This window comes from Lolium perenne, chromosome 2 (assembly GCF_019359855.2).
Source record: "Lolium perenne isolate Kyuss_39 chromosome 2, Kyuss_2.0, whole genome shotgun sequence".
Lineage (NCBI taxonomy): Eukaryota > Viridiplantae > Streptophyta > Magnoliopsida > Poales > Poaceae > Lolium > Lolium perenne.
The window spans coordinates 312,717,171-312,730,659 of record NC_067245.2 but is presented as its reverse complement, the minus strand read 5'-3'; the positions used below and the strand labels follow the sequence as shown (position 1 = coordinate 312,730,659).

Sequence of the window (13,489 nt, the reverse complement as noted above, 5' to 3'; positions counted from 1 at the left end):
GCGCGACCCAAACGGACACGCGGACGCGGGGCGCTGTCCGCGTGTCCTGGCGGCGACCCAAACGGCCCAAAACGGACGGCCCAGCGCGTCCGTTTGGGTCGCCCTGTTGGAGATGCCCTAAATGCAAAATTCGAATCGATTTCACTGACCCGAACCAACCCTTCGTTCTCACTCCTCGGTCCCTGATACGCCGCCATCGCTCGCCGCCGTGTCGTCCAACGCCGGCCGCATCCGCCGCCTCCACGCACTGAGCGAGCTTCGTCTTATGCCCCTCCACCGGATCCCTACCCACGCCCGGCCTTTCGGCCCCTGAGCGTGGCGCCGCGGCTAACCTTAAGCGTGGGGTTAGGCACGGTCGCCGCAGCCGTACCGCGCGGCCGCTCCTCCTGCTTCTCCCTGGACGACGCCCTCCTCCCCATCCCGCGCGGGCGGGGCCCCGCGCTGCACCCCGCCGTGGTCGCCCTCGAGGACTGCATCATCGCCAGGGACCACGACATCCAGGGCCTCCTCGTCGACAACCAACGTTTTCCCATCAAGCATCGCCGACCAGACCGCGTGCATGAAGGTCGAGGTGAACACCGTCGCCGGCGAGCGTGGAGGTCGAGCAGATCCTCGCCGACGTGCGGGTGCTGGCTGGCGTGCGCATCACATCGTCGGCGAGCCTCGCTGGTGGAGGCACACGGCGTTGTCCACATGGATCTGCGAATCAGCCCACGAGCGCCGTCCGTTTCCATCGACGATGAAGGGCATGCATCATCTGGTGAGTTCACTCTCCTATTTTTTCGCTAATGTGTTTGGAATTTGATGTTCAGTTGCATTCATGGATTAGTCTTCAAATCTAGCCCCTATCGTGCACTTCATTGTTGATCCATTCAACTCTGATTTCGGGATAATTGTTGCCCACGATATGTTTGTTAAAATGCCCATACCCACCATTGATATGTATTTATGTTCAAATGGTGTGATCTCATTGTCGAATTTGTAGTTGCCATGAATATGATTTTGATATGAGGCACAATCTCATCTCATACCTAGTAATAAGAAGAGAATGGACTGTAGTCTGCAACATCCAATAATTGAGGTGCTTGACCAGGCTTAAGGTAGATGAAGAGGTAATGGACTAATGGATTTCAGAGTTGTAAAGACTTCACGTCTCTGATTTTGAATGAGCATTTACTTGACAGTGTTAAACATTTACTTGACAGGTGCTGGATCATTGATTTAAGTGAACTATAAAAAATAGACCTAACTTTGGATGACCATCATGTTCCTGTCCATTCTGATTAATGCCACGACATTTCTAAACATATCAATTATTCCTTCTTGGCACAGATGCATAAAAGTTACTCAAAGGGAAAATAAACACACAGACCTTGGTCAATATAACTATAACAGACACACTGGAAGTGTCGAATTGCAAAATATCTTCATCACTGATATCAAACTCAGGCTCCCCATCCGTTTCAGCATTCAGGGAAACATTAACTTTTGGAATACCTGTATCACTCAAAGCAAACTACACAGTTAACTGTTTCCTGTTGACTTCTAGTCATCCAGAGTACTGTATATTTTTTCAAGTGTGTTGCATCATTGCTTAAACCGAATATTTGTTTTGATTCTGATGCATTCTTTCTTGAGCAGACGGAGGAGTGGATGGGTTGGACAAGTTCTCGGAGCACTGCAAGTCAGCCTGTATTTCCTTCCCATTTTCAGTTTACTTGTGGCCTTTCCTGTATTTCTAAGCCTATGCTCTTCATGTAAAGTGCTGCTTGTTGCTACATCTCTGTCTGCCTTCGTAGTACCTTGTTACTCATTGATAAATTAAGGTTTGAGGAATTATGCATATCCTCAACATGCCATCTATCTCATGGAACTCATTTGTGTCTGAGTGTTGTTTCAGAATCTAGGAGCGTGCTTACCACAAGACAGAAGTCAGAAGCACATGCATTTCCAATTGAACTTGTCCCACCAAACAATGTAATTTATTCAGTAATAACTTGCCTTCAATACTACAGGTGATCCTTAGCAAGCTATCCATCTTGCCATCATCTGCTCGGGTCCTCTTAGCCCTCTTTGTACTGCTATTTAGCTGAGACCTGGTAGTTAGCTGAACTCTATTACTATAAGAACGCTTGCTGTTGTACCAAAGCTTCCTCGTTTTTTGTTCTCAGATGTTGCTGCTTTCATATTTGTCTGTGTATCTTCAATTTGCCTCGAAGAAGTTTCTGATGTTACATCCGTAAGTCAAGAGGATTTAACAGGCACGTAATCCTTGAATTGTTTGCCCTGTACAGGTTGTTTGTTTGTCGTCTGAACCACTCAACCAAGATGCTATTATTTGCTCCAACTCGTGTACTGAAGGGTATATAAGCATCAGAGTAAGCTTATTTTGATGAATATATGTGCAACACAGAGGTGCTTGTTTGCTCCCTTTCTTTTTAACATAATTTCATAATATCATAAGTTTAGTGCAAGGATGTTGTCAAATGTTTTTACAGATTGTAAAATTGTTGGAGCTGAGCGTTCTTTTAGCTATATATCTCTCTCCACGCTTTCAATCAGGTGATTTTTTTTGTAAAGAGAGTTTCTCAGCCAACTTTCGTGAGTGGAAGGAGTTGTTTGCTATATCATTGTATTTGTAGAAACTACACTAGAGTGCAATGCATTACTTGGACAACACTTGTTTACATTATATGCAATTGAACTTGATGTTTTGGAGAACATTTGAATGTAATGTTCATAGTTGTGAAAAAGAACTCACTTGAACTAATCTTTGTGCGAAACAGACAAATCAATTTCTTTTGCCGTAACAAATCTGTATTGTAAGTTTGTTTGCCTATAGTTTTCACATATTGAGCGAGTTACTGTATTTCCCAAATTCATATTTGTTTGTTCTTTTGTTATATATTATAATTTATACCAAATACTACTATATGTGTTAACAATAATTTGAACCTATCATTACAGCTGATAATAGTATAATTGCGTATACATTTTAATCTTAATGTTATTACTTCGGACCCTTATACTGAGGTTCCTGTGGTTGCTGCAGATTCAGTAAGTTCAACAACATCTGGTGAGATTGTTACAGATCATCGTTGATGGAAATTGTGATATTGCTGTGAGACAGGTCGCAAGCATTCACTTCAAGAACTTTGTTTCGAAAGCCTGTCACCTATTGATCCTGGTATGTGGATGCTAGTAGCTGAGCACTGACTCTCCTTTTTTCCGATAACTAACATTTTTTCCTTTCTGTATGCAAACAATTCTGGAAGCTGACAAGTCCACGGATCGTGAGAATATACTGGGCTTTGTTACTCAGTTAACGCTACTGTTAAGGTTAATAACTTTTTTGCAATCCACCTTCCATTTTCTTAACAAGTAAACATTTTCCTGTCATAGCTTCTTGATAGAATTGTAGTGCACTGCAGTATGTGTTTGGTTACTCTGGTATATTGATGGTTCTTTTTACTGGATACATGTAGTTTTGAGTAATGTATTCACCATGTTTATTACTGTTGGATTTCACTTATTTTCCTTTACCTCGTCGAGGGAAAATGGGCACCATGTTTGGTTTCTGTCTAATAGTAATAGAAGCAGTTAATTGCAGTTACGAAGGATCTGCAATCATGATTTCCATTTTCCGTGTAATAGAAGCAATATGTAGTAAAATAATATTGACTGTGCCTTCACGAAACACATATAATACAAGCCATTCTAACTAGAATTTCGTTAGTTCTGTAAAAAAATTATGGCCACTTTTCCTTTGTATGAAACCTCCATTTGTTGAGAAGCCTCCTACAAAATGTTTCCTTAGGTTGTAAGGTGGACACACGGCATTATTTTTTTGCAAAACATACCAGCTCACAAAATTTTGCCTTTAAGAGTGTTTCACTAATCACTATAGTATGGTATCATTTCTTAATGGTGAAAACACAACATCTGATGCCTTTAGAGTGTTCACTATAGTATGGTATGCTTTCTTAATGGTGAAACACAGCATCCGATGTTTCGCTAGTGTGGCATTTTTCCTTAATGGTGGTAAGCTCACCAGCTATGATGACCCTTCAGGCACTCTTATGAATACAAGGTTTTCAGCAGACGCATTATGTACATTCCGAACTTCTATGCAGTATCCACTTGCCTGTGTATCTCTTCTTTCTGTAGATTGTTGTCACACGAATTATTGAGCTCTGTTGTTTTAGTTTTAGGTATGGACTGTTTGGCATCCAGTAGTTATTAGTAGATAATAGATAACTTAGAGATCATATGTTCTTAATGCACAGTAGTACTTCAGTTGATCATCTGAGCAAGTATGAAGAGGAAGAAAAAAAATCAAGGAAGCAAATGCTGACAGTAAGAAGAGGAAGAGGAAGACCAAATCAGATAAGCAGGTACAGGATAGCCAAGTAGAGGATAGTCAATATTTGTCGAAGATCAATGTAACTTAGATGCATGACATTGTGTTTTGCAACGTTGGTTGCAGAACATGTTAAGGTTAAACATTACAGTGTATTGATGGATCATGTTGGATCATGTTTGTTGAATAATATTATATTGTCCTGATTGTTATATTTTGTTGGAGAATTTGGTGCCTCAATTTTCATTTGGAGTCACTATGAATGCGCCTTGAATTTAATTTGCTGGCACTGTGACGAATGCCTTGAATTCATATTCCTGGCACTTTTGAACATGCCTGCAAATTAAATCGTTGGCATCACTCAACTGTGCCTCCAAAAGTAATTTGTGACACTGCTGAAAAATGCCTGCAAAAATATTTACAGGCATATTTGAAAAGTGCCAGCAATTCCATATGCCGGCACTTTTTAATGTGCATGTAAATATTTTTGCCGGCACTTTTCCTGAAATGCCAGCAATAGTTTTTAACGACTGCAGTAAATGCAGCACTTTTTTCTGTGCCTTAAAAACTTTTTTCTGGCACTTTTAGTGGTTTTGCCGGCACTTTTTGGTGCCTCCAGTCTGGGCACGTGACGTAGTGTTCGTTCCCAGCTGCTAATGTAGGAAGCGAACAAAGTCTCCTCGATCTCCACCTTGTCCTTTATCACCCTCCGGTCCCCGGTCTCCTCCTCATCTCTCTCAATCCGTTGCAATTTCTGCGCAAAATCTGGTACCCATGTACAGAGCTGGTAAATATACGCGGCGATCAAATGTATTGCCGCGATATGGCGTGCCAAGCGCTTATCTGCAAACATGCATGCCGCCAGGAATTTCGCTTTTGTTGATGAGGAGGCTAGCTGGCGCATGTCGTCCCACATCGCATCGAACTGGTCGAAGAGCAAACCCCCTAATTTGAAGCTATGCCTCGCCGGCACCACGGTCTCTGACTCCATGTTTCTGGTCGATTTGGCTGCCGACTTGGAGACCCTTGCCAGCAGCTCCTTGAACTGCTTGGACATCGATTTTCCACCGTCACCAATCTTGCTCCTCCGTATCCTGGGATCGGCCAGACAGGCGATCTTTTCCGACAGCTCCAGTATATCCGGTTTCAACTCCAGTAGATTCTTGTAATCCGTGGATTCGCGACCTCCAGCCTCAATCATCTTCTTCTCATACGCCTGGATGCAGCGGATACTCTGCTGCATGAAGATTGAGGACTGACAGAGCTCCTCGCTTAACACGGCCTCGCCACCTCTTCCCTTCGAATTTCCTTCGGCCGCCATCTCCCCGCCGCGTCTACCTCGTCGCCCGGTCTTCTCCGTCTAGGATTTGGCGCGGTGCGCCCTCACAAGGGGGACGAGGGTGTGAGGGAGGGAAATACGGGGAGGCGGCGGCAGGAAACAGGAGGCGGCGGCGTCCGCCCTAGTCGGGATCGGCGGTGGCGAAGTTTTTTTTTTTTATTGAGGGATCGGCGGTGATGAAGTTGGACTGATCGGCACAGAGAGGCAAACAGAGACAGAGGTAAAACGGACGGCTTGTCCGTCTTCGATCCCAGTTCCTCCTCGTCTGGAACTGATTAGCCCTTGATTACTACTGTATATATATATCCACCGTGTCTTAAGGCAAGCAGGGTTTGCTACACTGAATTTTTTTTTTTTTTTTGAAACGGGCAAAAAAGCTTTTGCCTTATATTAATATAGGAGAAGCAAACAGTGATTGGCAAGAGCCATAAAGAAAAAGAGAGAAGGCGGGAAAAGAAGAACCCGCCCCTAAAGGTACAAGCACAATCAGCCTATAAGATCCGCCAGATTCTTAGCGCCGGCAAGGACCCAGTCCTTCCCTTCATCCTTGATCTTTTGCATGACAACCAAGGGCAAGGAAGATTTATTGTTGAAGACCCGCTCATTCCTCTCTTTCCATATCTCCCAACTGATAAGCATGATTGCAGTTCGTAAACCTTTGGGAGAGGAGGTGGGAGTTTTTGCGATAGCATGCCAGTAGTCCAACACTCTAGACCTCCCCGCCCCGAGGCAGCGGATAAGGTCCGGGCAGTCCAACCAGGAAGCCGCAGCAATCCATATTCTCTTAGAGAAGCGGCATTCGAAGAGCAGGTGCCGAGCCGTTTCCGGGGAGCATCTGCATAGCTGGCAAGAAGGTTGATGCGGCCATCCTCGTTTGGCAAGACGATCAGCAGTCCAGAGGCGGTTTTGCACCGCAAGCCATGCAAAGAAATGGCATTTTGGTGGGGGCCAAGGTTTCCAAACAATGTTACCAAAGGAGCAAGGCAAAGCAGGGAAGAACTGAGCTTTGTAGGCAGAACTGGCCGTATAACACCCATTGGGAGTCAGCGTCCAAACTATTGAGTCCTCCGTGCCTGGAGAAAGTTGAACAGCCGAAAGGAGATCCCAAAGGCGAACGTATTGCTCCATATGATCGATGGTGAAAGCCTCGACCAAGATGTCAGCCACCCAGTTGTGACCTTCAAGGGCGTCTCGGACAGTCCGATTTTTCCTTTTTGATGCCACATATATAAGAGGAGCCAGGTCTTTAGGTGGGGTGCCATTAATCCAAGAAGAAGACCAGAAGGAGGCTTTAGCGCCATCGCCGATGGTGACAGTAGTAGCGGCGTTGAAGAGGGCCAAATCCGAGGCATCAATTGGTGTTTCTGAACCCACCCATGGCTTTTCTGGGGCTGTCCATTCGTACCAAAGCCATCTGAGTCTTAGGGCACGAGAAATTTTTTCCAAGTCTAGAATCTCAAGCCCACCAAGCTCCTTGGGTCGGCAAACCTTTTGCCAGTTTACCTTGCATTTTCCTCCGCTGACCGTCTCCTGACAAGCCCATCGCATGCCACGGCTGATCTTTGCAAAGGCCTTAAGAATGCCCTTGTCAGCTTTCAAGGCCGTCAACAGGAAGATCGGCATAGAGGAGAGCACCAACTTAACAAGAGCGGTGCAACCCGCGCGATTTAGAAATCTGCCTTTCCAAGGGTTCAGGCGTGCAACCGCTTTGTCGATGTAGGGTTGGAGATCTGCCCGCTTGAGTCGTCCAAGAGAGATAGGTAGCCCCAAATACTTTATGGGGAAGGGGACTGTGACCGCCGGGAAGTTTGCTAGAATTCCATCTAGGTCGACGTTAGAGCACTGGATGGGGGTGATGGAGCTCTTCGCCACATTGGTCACCAGACCAGTAACCTCCCCGAACTGTTGAAGAATGTTGGCAAGTCCGTCGAGGTCGTGCACTGTGGGGGTTAAGAAGATGGCCGCATCATCGGCATATAAAGAGATTCGGGGGCCCGTCAAATCTCCCGGCATAGCGTGAAGAAACCCGGATGACGTAGCCTCCTCTAAGATCCTCTGAAGCGGGTCTATGGCGATGACGTAGCCTCCTCTAAGATCCAGGTCTTCTAAGGAATGAGAGGTGAGGTTCAGGGCCTCCCAGTTGAAGTCCAGCTGGCGAGGAGGGGGTCGACCTAGGGCTTGGCAGAAATGATCGAAGATCAGCTTGTCCTTTTCTTCATGTGTCACAGCCCAACCATCATTATGTTTGAGCCTTAGGATGTGGTTTTTGCGCTTCCTAGCATTAACCCGAAGATGGAAGAATTTTGTATTGGCATCGCCCTCCCGAAGGTATCGGATTCTGGAAGCTTGGCGCTTACGGGACCGTTCCAGGGCAGCAAGACCTTTAACCCGCCGTTTAAGGTCAGCGCGAAGGTTTCTTTCTTCAAAAGAGAGGTCTCGAGATTCCTGCGTAATGTCGAGTTGCAGAATGACATCCAAAGCCATAAGGAGCTGAAGTTTGCAATCGGAGAAGAGACTTTTACTCCAAGATTTCAGCCCAAGCGCCGTGGCCTTTAGCTTGTGATTTATACTGTGATCCTGCTGGGTGTGTGTAGAAGGCGCCGACCAAGCAAGTTGAACCGTCTCCTTAAAACCAGGCATTTTGGTCCAGAAGGACTCAAAACGGAAGATCGGTGGTTTCCTCGGGCCGCTTTGGTTGGAGAGGAGTAGGGGGCAATGGTCCGAAAGGGAAGACGACAGGGCGTGAAGGACATGATTTTCGAAAACCAAATCCCATCCTGCGTTACAGAAAGCCCGGTCCAAGCGCACAAGAGTTGGGGTCTCTCTTTCGTTGCTCCATATGAATTTTCTGTTCTGAAGTTTCAACTCTTTTAATTGGCAAGTGGAGAGTGCCTTTCTGAAAAGGCCCATCATACGAAAGTTTAGGTTGCCATTGTTCTTATCTTCCGCTTGATAGATAAGATTGAAGTCTCCTATAAGACTGAAAAAAACAGTCTTGTACATTTGAGTAACAAAGATTCGATTTTTTACTTCGGTCGTTTCAGTGTACACTTCATCACAACAGCATTCCAAAAAAATTACACAGGAATGAAAAAAAAGACAACCTAGGGTCATGACAATCATACTAGTTTAACCAATATTTTAATTGAATGTTCCAACATTTATGCTGCTACCTAAAAAAAGTTCAACAAAAAGAATATATTAATATTGAGAAGATACTATTTACATTCAGCCTCTGGAACAACTGAATCTCCTAAAGGTATTACGGATGCACACCACTCTAATAGAAAAAAGTAGAAGAAAAACAAAAGAACCCGCTCCGGTGATCAAAACCTTGTAACTGCAACACAAACCACTGCCAAGACAGCACACATAGTTCACGCTTTCAAAACAATATCTTCAATAAGGCTATTGTCAGACACTATCAATTAAGGCCAGACCTTGAAATTTTGCCCTCGAGCAAGTTCATCCTCTTAAAACAATGCCTTCAACAAGATCATTGCCGGTCACAACCAATTAAGGTCATTCATTGGATTTTCACCCTGAAAGATAAGACTATGTACTCGTCTTGTGTTGCTGCTCCCGCTTACCGATGTTATTGTAGATATACTTCATGAATATACCAAATGACATAGTCCAATACCGACAAGCTCGGATGGCCCACAGGTAGGTCCAACTAGGCGGCCCAGTTGTTGATTAACCAAGATAGGGAGTTCAGGATGAGAAGCTCTAGCTGGATCCACACCTACATAGTTTAGCCAGACCCTTTGTACGGCAAGTTGTACCTAGTTAGGATAGTGCTAGTAGAGTTCGACCTGGACTACTCCTTGTGAACCCTATATCCTTGCGCCTTTTTATAAGCCGGATCCCGAAAGCCCTTGAGGCAATTCCCTCATTGTAATCGTGCACTTGGTGCCCTTATAGCAAACTATAGTAGCACGTAGGTTTTCGCCACCGTTGCAAGATCCGAAGCTGGGTAACTTGTGTCTCACCGTCTTGGTAGGTCTCCTCCTTTCGCCCACCTCTCTCTTTTCACGTTGTGAGGTATCCTCCATGGCGTACTCGAAACACCAAGAAAATTCCTCTTCGCCACGAAGACACAGACCGCCATTACTTGACCCCGTACCTTTGTCGCCATGAAATTCTCCACCACTGTCTTCTCCATGGACATGAAAAACCGACATGTCCCATAATTGCAACAGATAGAAGCTTCACGTCACTCCCTCATGAAGATGTACGGCCAGAAATATGGGTGCACACGACCAAATCCTATCCGATCCAACAACCTACAGGCATCAGACGCCCAATGGAGATTGCCGGAAAAGCATTCCAAAACTCATCACCAACTAGATAAATGAGGGCCGACATCAAGCAGGACACCGTCTTGGCGCGAGAAGAACCCAAGGAAAACCTCCTTTGTTAGGCAGATCGGCAGGCCCTACGACGATGCCTGTTGGCTCCCAAGAGCAGACCGGAGATCTCAGCGGGCACCGCCACCATCACCCGCACCACTGGAAGATGAGGAGATGAGCCATACCGAGTCCCCCCAACCAGGCGTCGTGCCGCCCTTGCGGGCACATCGACCGCCAAGGTCGCTGAAGAAGTTAGGGGTTGTTGCCCAAAAGAAGGTTTCCTTTCTAGCCACCACTTTCTTAATAACCTTATCAATCACTGGTTCTAAATCTTTCTTCCTAAGTATTTCAAACTGCAGGGGAACCCCCAAATATTCGAGAGGGAAAGTACCAAGTTTAAAACACATAGCTTGTGCATAAATGTGAGCATTGTCCAACTCAACATTAACATGGAAAAGATCACACTTACAAAAAATTATCTTCGTACCAGACATCTATTCAAAACCTGAAAGTAACCATATCAATTTCATTATAGATTCCTGGTTTTTGTTCAAAAAGATCAAGCTATCATCACCATATTGCATGCTAATAATCCTAGAGGGGAAGAAGGATCTAAAAATCCTAGATATCAGATTATTCCTAGCAGTTATAATAAGCATTTCAGAAAAACATGAGCTACAAAATTAAAAAGAAATGGAGAGGCGCAATCTCTCTCTCTCTCTCTCTTACCCCAGGACTTACGACTAGTTTCAAAGTAATCACTATTGGTATCATTAAACCTCACAACAGTTGACCCTTTATATAACAATGATTGGATTAGTCCCATAAATTTACGAATGAATCCCCCATGCAACATTATTTTAACAAGCATGTTCTGGGAGTGATGTTTTGGCTCTTAGGTGTATATGCTCCCTTTATTTTGAAACGTATCATTGATATATTTTAAAATGTTAAAAAATTCAAATAAAAAATTCACGTGTATATCTTCACATGCTACGTGCGCACAAAGTCTTACGATGAAAACAAATCAACTTATTCGTTTGGGCTGTGTAAAAAAGATAAAATTTGAATTGGTGCTAAAAATAAGTCTTTTGGGAGACATGATTTGTGTTTTTACATAGACCACAAAAAATATCAATTTATCGCAAAATTATACGAACGAGCATAGATTGTCGAGATGTACATGCAAAAAAAAATTGCATTTTTTTTTTTTGACAATCACAAATATGTTTTTTTTTGGTGGAGGGAGCACATGCCTCCAAGAGCCGAACTGAATTTCCCGAAAGTTCCTATCTACCTTATCATTTCTGCATAGAATCATGCATAATTTCATGAGCGGAAACCACAAACTCTAAGATAAAACACCCTTTAATAAAGTCAGTTTGATTAGGCGCAATAAGCTCCTTATTGATCGCACCTAAACTATTTTTTTCACACTTAGAGAAAAATTTGAAGCTACACTTGATCAAAGCAATTGGCCTGACAATAGTTCTAGCATCATGTTCTTTTGCGGCAAGAGTTAATAAAGAGAAGTGAAGTCTAAACAAATCTAACTTCCCAATATGACAATCTTTACACATAGAAAAAATATCATGTTTATTAACTTCCCAAATTTGTTGATAAAAGAGGAAAGGAAAGCCATCAGGCCCATCCAGTCTTTCCTCAGAGCTAAATAACTTCTTATAAAAAGAACCGCAATTTACCATACCTGTAGTGTCATGCACAACACCGTCATGGCCCTCCAGAACAACTATATGCTTCCTCCTCCTTTTCTTGGTATCCATTTCATGAAAAACTTTTCTTTAGCACCGATTTTTTTTTTACACACAACAAAAAAAACCGGTTTTCCATCTAAAACTTATTTAAAATTTAGGAGCATATGCTTTTGGGTGTAAAAACGCCTTGTCCAGCTAAATGTTTGTTCTATTGGTTTTTAGATTTGTTTTAGTAGTTGATGAGATTTGTTGAGAATTTATTAAATCTATGCGTGCCCCTACCTATCGTCCAGGTCGCCATCCATGGTTCGTTGTTGATAGGAAACCATGGAGGTGGTGTTGCAAATCGAGATGTGTTTTTTTTTTCATTTGTCAGTGTTTTCTGAATGCTACTTTTTGTCTATGACTTGGTGTGAACATGCCAGCGAGGTGCTACAATAATTTTTGTGCCTCCGATTTGATCCTTCCCCGAATGCTACAATGTTGCTACATACCTATATTTTTGTTGCTACAACCGTTCTTGCGAGGGTCGCCCACCGAAGTCGGTTTTGCTAGAGTAGCATCACACACAAAATCTGGCAAGGTTTCCGTCGATTTTCCGACGAGCTTGTTTATTTTTGAGATGGAACTGATCTTCCGTTAAACCTAGCGCACAGCAAAGTCGCTGACAACAAACACACGTACAAATTCCGGTGCTCCCTCTGGCTAGATAACAGGAGAGGATGTCACCCCATAGGTCGCTAGAGCGTCTGCTACAGAATTACATGCCCGAGGGCAATAGTTTATATCAAAGATGCTAAAATTTAAACGGGCTAGGTACTTGATATATCTAAAGAGATGGCCATTGACAGCAAGGTCTTGAGAGTTTCCACTGATCCGCCTGGAACAAGCAGCTAGGAAGCGGTTTCCATCTGGATTTTTGTCATCCCCCAACTGTGAGCCCACCGGAGACTGGACAGGCGGGCAAGTCCCTCTGCTTGGAGCACATCATAAGCTTGTGGTATATGACCTGCACCTGCACCCATGGGTTCACCATTAGAGTCACGAATAATAATGCCCCATCCTCCAGAGTGGTTTTCAGAAGAGTGATGACCCACAAGTATAGGGGATCGCAACAGTCTTCGAGGGAAGTGAAACCCAATTTATTGATTCGACACAAGGGGAGCCAAAAAATATTTGTAAGCCTTAACAGCGGAGTTGTCAATTCAGCTGCACCTGGAAACAGACTTGCTCGCAATAGTTTATCAGTAGCAACAGTTTTATAGCAGTAGCAGTAATAAAATATAAGCATCAGTGTAATAAAGACAGCAGTAGTGATTATAGTAAACAGCAGGATTAAAATACTGTAGGCATAGGGATGGATGAACGGGCGCTGCATGGATAAGATAACTCATGTAATAATCAAGACTAGGCATTTGCAGATAATAATAAAACAGTATCCAAGTACTAAATAACCATAGGCATGTTTACACCCAAAAAAACCATAGGCATGTGTTCCGTATATAGTCGTACGTGCTCGCAATGAGAAACTTGCACAACATCTTTTGTCCTACCAGCCGGTGGCAGCCGGGCCTCTAGGGAAACTACTGGTAATTAAGGTACTCCATTTAATAGAGTACCGGAGAAAAGCATTAACACTCCATGAACACATGTGATCCTCATATCACAGCCTTCCCCTCCGGTTGTCCCAATTTCTGTCACTTTGGGGCCTCGGGTTCCGGAC

General features: G+C 44.0%; 2 protein-coding genes across 2 annotated transcripts; one reads left to right on the top strand and one right to left on the bottom strand.

Moving 5' to 3' along the window:
• The first annotated feature begins 349 nt into the window (after window positions 1-349).
• Window positions 350-4,572, top strand: LOC127336810 (uncharacterized). Its single transcript, XM_071826790.1, has 6 exons — window positions 350-760; window positions 1,642-1,684; window positions 1,901-2,015; window positions 2,295-3,187; window positions 3,276-3,339; window positions 4,168-4,572. The coding sequence occupies exons 1-4, from the start codon at window positions 560-562 to the stop codon at window positions 2,368-2,370; spliced, it is 435 nt and encodes a 144-aa protein (XP_071682891.1). The 5' UTR covers window positions 350-559; the 3' UTR covers window positions 2,371-3,187; window positions 3,276-3,339; window positions 4,168-4,572.
• A 1,613-nt stretch (window positions 4,573-6,185) lies between these two features.
• On the bottom strand, window positions 6,186-8,339 carry LOC127329591 (uncharacterized). The gene has a single exon (XM_051356086.1). It carries the CDS (start codon window positions 8,337-8,339, stop codon window positions 6,186-6,188), a length of 2,154 nt encoding a protein of 717 aa, XP_051212046.1.
• Window positions 8,340-13,489: the final 5,150 nt, after the last annotated feature.

What these genes read in the sequence shown, in the direction of transcription:
- LOC127336810 (XM_071826790.1), top strand. Translation starts at nt 560, where the DNA reads ATGAAGGTCGAGGTGAACACCGTCGCCGGCGAGCGTGGAGGTCGAGCA. An exon ending in TGAAGGGCATGCATCATCTG is followed by an intron (nt 761 to 1,641) that starts GTGAGTTCACTC and finishes TTTCTTGAGCAG; the next exon opens with ACGGAGGAGTGGATGGGTTG. An exon ending in AAGTTCTCGGAGCACTGCAA is followed by an intron (nt 1,685 to 1,900) that starts GTCAGCCTGTAT and finishes GTGTTGTTTCAG; the next exon opens with AATCTAGGAGCGTGCTTACC.
- LOC127329591 (XM_051356086.1), bottom strand. Translation starts at nt 8,339, where the DNA reads ATGCCTGGTTTTAAGGAGACGGTTCAACTTGCTTGGTCGGCGCCTTCT.